General features: G+C 37.0%; 2 protein-coding genes across 2 annotated transcripts; one reads left to right on the forward strand and one right to left on the reverse strand.

Annotated features, from left to right (window-relative positions):
* The first annotated feature begins 2,729 nt into the window (after positions 1-2,729).
* On the forward strand, positions 2,730-8,687 carry LOC149285266 (olfactory receptor 5G9-like). The gene is made up of 2 exons (XM_089495616.1): positions 2,730-3,611; positions 8,643-8,687. Exons 1-2 carry the CDS (start codon positions 2,730-2,732, stop codon positions 8,685-8,687), a joined length of 927 nt encoding a protein of 308 aa, XP_089351742.1.
* Positions 8,688-9,383: 696 nt separating this feature from the next.
* Positions 9,384-10,148, reverse strand: LOC149285267 (olfactory receptor 5T9-like). The gene has a single exon (XM_089495617.1). It carries the CDS (start codon positions 10,146-10,148, stop codon positions 9,384-9,386), a length of 765 nt encoding a protein of 254 aa, XP_089351743.1.
* Positions 10,149-12,194: the final 2,046 nt, after the last annotated feature.

The following is a 12,194-nucleotide window of genomic DNA, read 5'->3' on the forward strand; positions in this document are numbered from 1 at the left end:
AGATATAATGCGTGTTAGTTACCCAAAACATGTCGAATGTAGTAAATTAGGATTTTTTAGCAGCTCTTGTATAAAAGCTTTAAATTCATTTGAACCTATTTTATGTCCTACTCCAAAAGACATGAGTTTTTATTCGCTGGATAGATAAAAGATAAGTAAAAGGAGAAAGTGTAAAAATCAACTGAACTCTGTAAAACAGGTAGAAATCGCAATTTACATTTTGTAGAAAAACGCTCCGATTTTTGTCTAAACTGGGAGTCAGGAAAATTAATTATTTAGCCAAAAAACAAATGCAGTAAAAACAAATAAAAATATTTTCCTAATCAATTCTCTATTATTTATCTGATATTATATATCTAATTTTTTGGGGTTTTGTGGATGCTTATTGACTCACTGGGTCTTCCTAACAATTCTATTGAAGTACTGTCAATATTGGTGTATGTGTCGAAGGTCTTTTACAAAGTGAAAATAAAATATGCTTTAACGCCTAAAAGTATATACCGTGTTTGCTCGATTATAAGACGACCCTGATTATAAGACGACCCCCCAAATCTGAATATTAATTTAGGAAAAAAAGAAAAAGCCTGAATATAAGACGACCCTATAAGAAAAAAGTTTTACCAGTAAATGTTAATTCATGTAAACTATTTTTTTAATAAAAGCTATGATTGAGAAAAATATTTTGGTTTTATTTCCTTCTATTTTCCAACCTGCCCCCCCAGTTATGCACATCTGCCCCCAGGCTTGTCACTCTGCCCCAGAAATGCCTTATACCCCCTATATGCCACTGTGCCCCATGATATGCCTTTTAACCCTCTAAATGCCACTCTGGCATTAAGGGGGTTAAAAGGCATATTATGGGGCAGAGTGGCATATAGGGAGGTGTAAGGCATTTCAGGAGGCAGAGTGGCGTATAGAGAGTTAAAAAGGCATTTCTGGAGGCAAAGTGGCATTAAGGGGGTTAAAAGGAATTTCATAGAGCACTCTGTCTCCAGAAATGCCTTATGCCCCCCATTTAACACTCCCCCGCCTCCCCCCCCAAACTTTCCGGTGCTTCTGACTCCCCTGTCATGTAGCCGGGGCAGCGTGCAGCTGGAAGGAGGCGTGGCTAGCAGCGGGGGTTTCTGCGTCCATCGCGCAGACCTTCCCCGTCTGTCAGAGATCAGAGTTCCTCTGGTCTACAAAGATTAGCAGTTTTTTCCTATATTTAATGTATTAAACGTTCATTATTTTTGCCAGTGTTTCAAGTTATATATTACTGTACGTGTTTGCAAATAAAGAGATGGGGAGAAAGTGTGGATCTGATGGGGGAAATGCTATCCCCCCCAGATTTTTAGGGGTTCCTACGCCCATGCCTCAACCCCATTAAACACATTTGGGATGAACTGGTACAGAGATTGCGAGCCAGGCCTTCTCATCCAACATCAGTGCCTGACCTCACAAATGCTCTGCTGGATACATTGGCAAAAATTCCCACAGAAACACTCCAGAATCTTGAGGAAAGCCTTCCTAGAATAGTGGAAGCTGTTATAGCTGCAAAGGGGGGACCAACAACATATTAATATCTATGTATTGAGAATGCAATGTCATAAAAGTCACTGTTGAGTAATGGTCAGTTGTCCCAATACTTTTAACCATATAGTGAACAATTTTACCATTTTTTTTCCAAGTACCGGTATTTGGAAATATCCTATTGTAATATTTTAATTTGCCTTTGTGATTTTGTGATCATGTTTGAGATTTGGATTCTCTTCTGTGTTTAACATAGTTATTCCCAGAAGAAATACCACTGTTATACCCATTTCCTATATAATAACAGCAGCATACACACACAATGTTCTTCGCTGACAGATATTAACCATGCAACCAGATAATTTCAGCTGAGGTTGATTGCAGAGACTGTGTAAATACAGTGCAGCGGAATGGCAATACACAAAAAATTGGTATGTGCTCCTTGCAAAGTTTTATTATGTCTGTCGCACCAAAAATATCCACACTAAACTCAAGATTCTGGCAAATTCTGGCAAATTTAGGTTTTGGACATTCTTGGATCATTAATCAAGGCTGATTTTATTGTCTAGATAGGCCTTTATTGGAATGTTTGAATAACCTCATACTTGGTAAAATGTGAACAATGGCTTTTCTTGTTATATGTTCCTTTTAAATTTGAATATAGTTACACACTTTTGTTGGAGTGTACAATACCATGGGTCCTCGCTTTAAACCTTCAGGACAACCAATGAGCTCAAAAGTAAAGAAACCATAGCATCAACAGATAGTAGAATAAACAAATCCATAATAAACAAATATCCTTATATTTAAATTAGAAGCCTTCCGTGTATCATTCCTCAGAAATACATAGGTTAAATCTGCTAAGAAAAGCTTTATCAAACGGGTGAAATTGTCTTTTACTCGTACCAAAATGATAAATCTGCCAAGAAACACTAAAACTTACATACAAAGTCCACAAAAAAACAAAGCAAAGTCAGATTTGTAATGCAACCTCTCCATGCTACGTGTTTCACCCTTCTATTGTTTCTACCATATCTACAATATAAATTTATATATCTCCTTGTCTCTCTGCATGTGTGTAAATTGTTAATATGTAAGATCTGGACTAGATTGTGTAACACTAGTTGCAAAGGGCCCTGTAATGCCGCTTTTTGTTGGCTCATTTTTTTGTCTCCTTACAGCCGATAACTGAAAAAGATTTAACAATATGAACTAAAATGTGGAATAACACAGAATTCAAGGAATTTGTTCTCTTAGGGCTGACAGATAGTCCTACGCTTCAGATATGTCTATTTATTCTGTTTATAATATTTTATATCATCACACTTCTTGCAAACTTTGGGATCATATTGACTGTCACATACGATTCTCATCTCCATACTCCCATGTACTTCTTCATCAATAACCTGTCTTTCTTAGACATTTGTTATTCTACCATCATAACGCCAAAGACGCTGGCCAACTTCTTGTCAGATAAAAAAACCATAAGCTACGTTGAATGTATCCTGCAGATGTATTTTTTTTGGGCGTCAGTTACAATTGAGTGTTTTTTACTTGGGATAATGGCCTATGACCGTTGCATTGCAATTTGCAACCCGTTATTGTACTTGATGGTCATGAACAAGAGGTTTTGTGTGCAACTTGTAGGATTTGCTTACGTTGGAGGGTATCTTAATGCTACAATCCATACAACCTGTACCTTTCATTTACCATTCTGTAAAAGCAATCAAATTGATCACTTCTACTGTGATGTGCCCCCACTGCTAAAGATCTCTTGCACAGATACAACAATGAATGAACTTGTTATGTTCATATTTGGTGGGCTTGCAGAAATGAGCTCACTCACAACTATCACTGTATCGTATACCTACATTATATCTACTATAGTGAGGATTCGTTCCCAACAGGGAAGGAGAAAAGCATTTTCCACATGTGCATCTCACCTTACGGCCGTCACCATATTTTATGGGACAATAGTCTTTATGTATATGAGACCTTCCTCAACATATTCCATGAGTCAAGACCGGGTTGCTTCTGTGTTCTACACAGTAATTATCCCAATGCTCAACCCACTAATATATACTTTAAGGAATAAAGATGTAGCAAGATCATTGGAAAAAATTTGGAAAAAATGTTTACCTACATTGGTATTCTAACCAAATGATTCTGGATGGTACCCAAATAGACATCTAAAGGGATGGATGAAAAAAGGACTTTTGATAGAACTACTATAGTAATTGCAAAGTCTGTGCATATTTGTTTAAAGAGATCCCAGATTTTGAAAAAATAGTTATCAACTATTTGAATTGCTATTTTCCAAATATTTAACCATATTACTGTAATCTTCTGAAGAAACAACAGAAGCAAATGAAATTAAAATAAATGCATTTAGAGGATGATTTGTGGCTTGATCATTTCGTGTTGCATTAATGTGAAAATTACTGCCTGCATTGCAGTATGATTGGAGGTTTTACCTTTCTTTTGCCACAGTATTATATGATGGTGTTCAAGCAAACACATTTATACTATCCTTCAAACTGAACTGTTTTGCTTTTGATGAGTTTCTGCTATTATATTTTATTATACTGTGTAATGTTATTCAGGAGATTTTTTAAAGGATTTTACAGAGAATGAGTTTATGAAATGAATAGAGTTTTGTATTAATGCCAATTATTGTGCCAAATGATAAAAGATGTGCAATCTTCATGGCAATGTAAATAATGAACCACAATTATGAGTTAGTACCAGCATAATTGTTAATGCGTAACCCCCTACAGTTCACACTCCTGTCCAGCTCAGCAAGTTCCAGGTATTTTACTAGTTTTTAGTGCTTTATTTCATGTGGTACATCAGAAATATGTGTTTCTTGTGTGTTTTATCAAAGACATCCTGGTAAATGGCAGAGAAAGATAAAACTTTGAATAAACTTGGGGTCTTTCAGGTATACAGAGGTGATTTTCAGTGTTGTGATGCACAAGCCATATCATACAAATATCTGGTAACAAAAAGAAAGTCTAATTATTATAGAAACAAAATTAAAAAAATTACATAGCAAACACTTTTTTAACGCAATGAAAATATAAGAGAATATTAGTATTTTTGGCAATATACCTCCCAAAAATCCCATCCTATGTTTTCTAAACCAATCTCCGCATAACCCTTAATACCTAATTGCCATGTGAACACCAACTGCCAGGAGTAGACCTGTCTTCGCTCTACATGTGTAAGAATAGAGCAACCAGGCAGCCACAAGCCGTAAGTTGAATTTAATCTTACTTGTGATACATTAAATATTTCCCTTTCATATTAATTTCAAAACAAAATAGGGTTATAGCACGGCTAGGTTAGAATTCTAAATGAAAAATGTGTGAATTGAACAGTCCCACTTACAGTGTAAACATCCCTTGCACCATACAGTTATATAAAAAGGAGAACATTTCAAAACAGTTGTTTCTTCACCCCCTATAAGATACAAAAATATTAGGAGGTACAGTTATTTCCACTTTAATTGATCAGTTTCAACCATCCTGTTACCACCCATTGTTGCCCTCTCACCATGTACATCTACCCATTGCCAGTGTTTTTTTCTTGATTGCTTATAGTGGTCTTCCTCCTGCAACCTTCGAATGGGAGGAGTACCCTTAAACACCTGTGAAAAATATCAAGAGATATACTTAAATTTGTGGAAAATTTACGTTTGCAGCAATGGGTCTCCCGTCCTAATACATGTAGACCACATCTTCAAAAATGTTCTTACGCTCTCTTGTTTGGTGAGGTCTGTGCTTATCTAGTCCATACAAAACATATGGTATAATTATTCGTAAAATCTGCAATGGATGGATGGATGGTTAAAGTCATCAGAGATGGTCGTTCTAGCCACTGATGTTTTGATGTGTATCATACTTTTACTCAAATTGTGTTCCACAGCGAATACTTCTAAAATAAACATTGGTAGATCTAAAGAGAATCTACAAATGTGTGAGTTGTCGTAAACCTATGCATCTCCCTCTAGAATTTTAAACAAAACCAAAACAATGGAGTAAATTAGCATTGGGCTTTGGATATTTTGGACAATTGAAGCTATTATACAGATCCTTATGTGAAAAGTATGCGTCATGGGATCCCCAAACCAGCGCTGGAGCTGACTGGAGGTGATTGTATAAGTTACAGGGAGATTTATTTGGCTAAACACATCGATTACATGGTGTCCCCCAGACCTCTTTTATGCCTGCTGGCATACCCAATTCTAGTACTCTGCATTACAGCAGAGGATGCCCAGAAAAGCACATGGTTGTTGATACTTGAAATATCTTCCACTATATACCGTATTGGCTCGGATATAGGCCGCCCCCGTATATAGGCCGCACCCTAAAAGTTTGGTGCTTTTTTAAAGAAAAAGTTTTTTTCTTTAAAAAAGCATCAAAAAAACATGCTGCCACTCTGTCTCCCCCCCCCCGAGATATGCTGCCACTGTCCTCCTCCTCTGCCCCCCCGACTTACCGGAGCAGACTCCCGCGTGTCTTGCGGGGCCGGCGGGGGACATCTACGCAATACGTGTATACAACTTCCGGTCCCCACTGCCTGCCCGGCGCCCGGGACTGCATGTCCCGGGCGTCGGGCGCTAGACCCCGAATATAGGCCGCACCCCCACTTTAAAGACTTAAAGTGGGGAAAAAAAGTGCGGCCTATATTCGAGCCAATACGGTAGTTCCCGCAATGCCTCCAAATGAGGTTTAAAGTCTTTCATGGAGGTATATTGAGAAGGAAGATGCCTGGTTCTGATAGTAAGAGTAGCTGGTAAGGGCAGCATTTAAATCAAAATAGGGGCATTAAAAGAAATGATCAAATTTTCAATTTTGTCTCTGGTAATAGCCTGGGGACACGTGAGAAATTATTGATTGTTGATGCAGAGCAGTGGACTCTAGTGATATGTGTATAGTCTCTAGGGGTCAGGTAAAGAGTCATCCGTGGCTCCACTAGGTGTAAGGTGTGTACAAGTATTGTAATACCTTCTAGTACCAGGAGCATCACCTTTGTCAAAGGTACATATCTGTCAAGCCTGTGGCACAATACTGCGTTGAAGTCCCCACCTACTATTTGTATTGAACAAATGTATCCACTGGGAGAGAGTCAAAGTTGTTGGTGTTTATAAGAAATGAGTTAATTGTGGTATTGTGAAGCAGTGTCTGAACCTCTGCTGCAGGCGTTTTAAAGGTCACTCCAGTGAGCTCTGACTTGGGCTGTCTCCATGTCAGATACCCTTTCCCTAAAGGCCCTTTCCCCCAAAACGGTGGTTAAGCCTGGGCCTGCATGATAGCTGGGGAATAATCGCTCACCTTTGCCAGGAAGCGTTGGTGAGGGGATTGGTGAACACCATCTTTTAGGCATAAACGTATTTCCTGTCCTATCAGGGAGGGAGGAGCTAAGCAGGCATAAAGGAAAATATGGTAAGTATGAGAACAATTTCATCCACAAATAATGGATCATAATCAACAAGTGTTCTCTTTTCGTTGTTATTGTCGTTTGATTTTTTACGAGTAAACATTTGTTTCACATTTTTGAAATGGAAAAGTAAACAATTGTTATCTGCCAAGAAAGCAAAAATCAAGGAGAATGGGGGGCATATTTACTATGGGATATTTGAGGCATATTTACTACATCCTCTTTGTTTTATTTACAGCAAGGCGTGATTAAATGAGTGTACTTATCATGGCATAAAATCATAAATCTCACTGTATCTCTACAGGGATTAATTTGCTTCTAATTACAAATAAATTGCTTCAATTTATAAATATACATATCTCAAGTTTCTGTGGGAAGTTTTGCCCATTCATCCAGTAGAGCATTTGTGAGGTCAGGCACTGATGTTGGATGAGAAGGCCTGGCTTGCAATCTCCGTTTCAATTCATCCCAAATGTGTTCGATGAGGTCAGCACTCTGTAGGGCCGGTCAAGTTCTTCCACACCAAACTTATCCAACCATGTCTTTATAGACCTTGCTTTTTGTACTGGGGCACAGTCAGGCTGGAACAGAAAAGGGCTATCGCCAAACTGTTCCCACAAATGTCTTGATATGCTGAAGCATTAAGATTTCTCTTCACTTAATTGGAAGTAAGGGGCCCAAACACTTAAAAACAGCCCCAGACCCTTATCCCTCCTCCACCAAACTTTACAGTTGGCATGATGCAGTCAGACAGGAAATGTTCTCCTGGCATTCACTACACCCAGACTTACCCATCAGACTGCCAAACAGAGAAGGTTGATTAGTCACTCCACAGAACACATTTCCACCAGTGCTTTACACCACTTAATCCAATGCTTGGCATTGTATTTGGTGATGTGATGCAGCTGCTTGGCCATGGAAACATATTCCATGAAGCTCCTGCAACAAAGTTTTTATTATTATTTATTGTTTCATATAGCACCATCAAATTCCATAGCGCTGTACAATGGGTAAACAGGACATAACAAGTAGTATATAACAAACTGACTTACAGAAACAAGAGGTGAGGAGGGCCCTGCTCAAATGAATATACATATAAATGAGGCATTTCCACATATCAAGATACTCTAATGTATTGTGTGGTATTTTTGTCAATACTGCATCATACTGATGAAACATGTTAGAGGTGCAGACCTATAGACACGTATATCGCTACCTTTACGATTGACTGTAAATGTTACTTTTCTTTATCGAAAAATTTTGTATAAAATGCCAACGAGTAGCCACAAGATGGCGGTGCAAATATAAAAATTAAAGAACAGGACCAATACATAGACTTAGGACCTTCAAGGACTTTGTGACCAGGGAGTTTTTAAACACTAAAGGTTTTGTTTTTTTGGCTGGCCAATTTTAACAACATGTTTGTTTAACAATAGCTTCCCTTTTTTGTGGTTAATCATATATTTTTTTCCAACTAGAGCTTTGATATGTGTAGTACATCATTCAGAATTAAAACCTTTTGCCTGGATATAGAGGAAAAACAAGCCCTCTGGCTTGTCTGGTGTCTGTAGATGAGTGTTTAATAATGCTTCTACTACCCCCTTAAGGGGTGGAAGGGTTTTCCATCACCTTTACCCACCATAACAATTTGGCTGTTTTTAAAAATTTACTTTGGGTTTCTAGCCCAGATTAGATGCTGCTTAAAAAATATCCTTCAACCACATGCACAGTAATACCTGAATATATATAGGTCTTTTTTAATGTTTTGGCTCTGTTACACTTTAAAATATTTTTATATAACTACTTTTAAGAATACCAGATGTAATTGTAGAGTACAAAGTATTTATTGTTATGTATAGTTAATCCCGTGTTTTAGAGTCATTATGGCTTTCTTTATTCACTTTTTTGCAACAATTTTACTACATTAGGGTGGTTTACACACACATATACATTTGTTCACTGTTCATTGATTTTGCATATATTTTCATACAATGTAATATTGGTTGTATAATATGCTACATCCATGTATCATCATTTTTAGCTAACAGCTGTATGCAATGGACATATCAGCAAGAAAGGTAACCAAATAAGCCTTTGTGTCCCGGCTTGACAGTTGCTCGCCTCTCATCTTACATTAACTCAACTCAGAGCAACGCACAAGCTGTGAGTTCAATTCCTGTGAGTGGTTATTGGAAACTCAGGGATCAGAACTGTAATTAGGGCTCCTGGCACCTGGGGCAGGGTCAAAAGTCTTCCGGACTACTGGAAGCAGAAGGAGTCCCAATTGCCCCTCTTGTCCAATGCATGTTTTGGTATGTGGGATGCATTCTATACACTTCACGCAAACTCCTCTCCAGTATGGTGGATGCTAGTATGAGCAAATGTGTTTTTTTTTTTGCACAATGGCGTTTGACAAAAATTCTAAAAAGTTACACAACCACATTCATTCTTCTTAGAATTTTTGTAAGGGCACTTTTCAGTTCCCTGTTCCTCATGCTGTAGATTATAGGGTTTAATACAGGTATTACCACGGTATAAAATACAGCCACCACTTTGTCTTGATCAGAAAAATATTTGCCACCAGGACGGAGATACATAAATAAAATAGTCCCATAGAACACGGAAACAACAATAAGATGGGATGAACAGGTGTAGAACGCTTTTTGCCTTCCCTCTTTAGAACGAAGTCTCAGCACAGTAAATATAATGTATCCATAGGAAATTAGAATGGTGATCACAGATACACCACTGACGCAAGACACTGAGGCTAACAGTACCAGTTCATTCACAGATGTATCTGAGCAGGACAGCTTTAACAGAGGGGGGTAGTCACAATAAAAATGATGGATTTGTATAGCGCTGCAGAAGGAGAGCTGCAGAGCGTAAGCGGCATTTAACATAGAAGTTGTTATGGAAATCATATAACAACTTGCTATTAATCGTTTGCATACGGAATCTGTCATAATGAGGTGGTAAAACAGTGGCTTGCACACTGCTACACTTCGATCACAGGCCATCAGTCCAAGTATCAGGCACTCCAAACTTCCAAAGATGCTGAATACGACAAGCTGGGTCATGCACGCAGCATAAAGGATTGAACTATCTCCAATAATCAATCTCTCCAATAACTTTGGCGTGATCACAGAAGAATAACAGAGGTCAGAAAATGACAGGTGGCGAAGGAAAAAGTACATGGGTGTTTGTAGATTGGGAGTAGTCCAACATAACATTATGATACCTGTATTTCCCACAATAGAAACAATGTACATGACAAAGAACAAAAAAAAGAGATAGAGTTGAAGATAAACATCCGAGGTTAGTCCTAGTAGAAAAAATATTCCTTGGAAAGTTTCATTGGTTTTCTCTGAATATCCGGTGTAGGAAGTGAAGCGGGATATCATGCTATGAACTGTGTTCAAAATTAAACACAGATGTACCTAATCTGCAGGTGGTGAGATTACAAGTATAATGACAGTGGCCGGATTTATCAAAACTATGACTGGATCAAAGGACCCTAAAAGCAGGAAAATATTGAATTCTACTTTGTTCTGTAATGACATTTATTTACTGCCAAAGAACTTAACTTGATACTGAAGGTCATCTTAGACATTTTGTGCATGTGAACGCTTTTCACATCCTGATCCGTGTGATCTTCCATGCAGTGTATCGGAAGTGTTTTTGTTATTACTTGTACCACAAGTATTGAGTTTCCTCCTTTAAAGCGCAGACTCAGTCAGCCGAATCATTTCATCCTCTTCAAAGAGCTTAACTTTTGTAGCATCTTCCTCCCAACACATTCTATTATATCTCCTAAAACAAAACCAAAAAAAAGAATTATACAGGTGCATGTGTGTGTAATGAATCCTATATTATTATGTACCAGGGTATGTATCTAAACATTATTTGAAGAGATTGATATTTGAATGTGTACTTATGGAAACATTTAAAATCATTCTAAAGATTATTGAAAGCTGTGCAGAAACTTCTCATGGTTTACAAAAGTTATATTTTTAGACCATTGATAACATTTTTTATCTTGTATTTTGAATATCTAAAGACATATTAATTACATATATTGTACTCTTCGAAATCCAAATGACTTTAATATTGGAAGAATAAAACTATTACTATTCTTTATAAAAGAGCGATTAGATTGGATCTCTTATTACACATTGTCAATGAGTATTTAATCACTTGCTTTTACCACAATTCTATTCAATCAAGTTTTGGAATATCTTTTTAATATGTCTGCTTAACTTAAATCTAAATTAATTCCACTTTTGTTGCCAAGGTTTAGACATTAATGGCTGTGTGTTGAGTTATATTTGAGTGGACAGCAAATTTACATTGTTATACAGGCTGTACACTCACTACTTTCCATTGTAGCTGAGTGTCATTTCTTCAGTGTTGTCACATGAAAAGATATAATAAAATATTTATAAAAATGTGAGTGGTGTACTCACTTCTGTGAGATACTGTATGTTCCTTCTTTGATTTAAGTTTGTCATTATAGCACATTTAAAAATTGAATTGTTATCAGGTTTTTTTTTACAAAGCTCAAAGAAAACAGAAATATATGCATAGGTAATGCTTAAAAAAAGATTACGATGGAGAAGCTTACCCTTAGACAAAATGACGACTAGTCACATTTTTTTCATTTTGTTTTTTTTCTTCCCCTAGATAAAAAAAAGATCATAATGAGCAATTTGAAAAATTAATCCTGATCAGTACAATGAATTACTTGATTAGTGGATTACTTATCTAAATGGCTAACAAACAAATTGAAGCCTCACCTCCCAAAATTCAAATACTCCTCCTATGAATAAATATAGATATTAGCAATTATTATATATTGTTTTATATAGTGCCATCATATTCTGCATCTTTGTACGATGGGACTATGAAACAATAATATATATATATATATAAAACAGAAGCAAAAAAGTGCCTTAACCTTCAAAGGACTTAAACATACCCACTGCTTACTGAAGAACCATTGTTTAAATAGGAAGATGAGAAACACAAAATATTTATATCTTAAACCGTGGAGAGTAAGAAATCCCTTGGTTTTAAGTAATTGAAGAGAGATGTGAACACAGTTAGAATGCCCCTAAGGTAATTAATTCAAATATGAGTACTTTAATCAGATGCTGTACTATAGCTACCAACTTTTCTGATGGCCAAAGAGTCAAATACTGTGTTTAGAGGAAACAGGTATATTTTAGTTTCCTCAATATGCT

This window comes from Sceloporus occidentalis, unplaced genomic scaffold (genome assembly GCF_023333645.1).
Source record: "Sceloporus occidentalis isolate IW3139 unplaced genomic scaffold, rSceOcc1.0.p SCAF_82, whole genome shotgun sequence".
Taxonomy (NCBI): domain Eukaryota; kingdom Metazoa; phylum Chordata; class Lepidosauria; order Squamata; family Phrynosomatidae; genus Sceloporus; species Sceloporus occidentalis.

Coding starts and splice junctions, on each gene's coding strand:
- LOC149285266 (XM_089495616.1), top strand. CDS start 2,730: ATGTGGAATAACACAGAATTCAAGGAATTTGTTCTCTTAGGGCTGACA. Junction 3,612..8,642: donor ATACTTTAAGGAATAAAGAT/GTAGCAAGATCA, acceptor TTTCTAGCCCAG/ATTAGATGCTGCTTAAAAAA.
- LOC149285267 (XM_089495617.1), bottom strand. CDS start 10,148: ATGTACTTTTTCCTTCGCCACCTGTCATTTTCTGACCTCTGTTATTCT.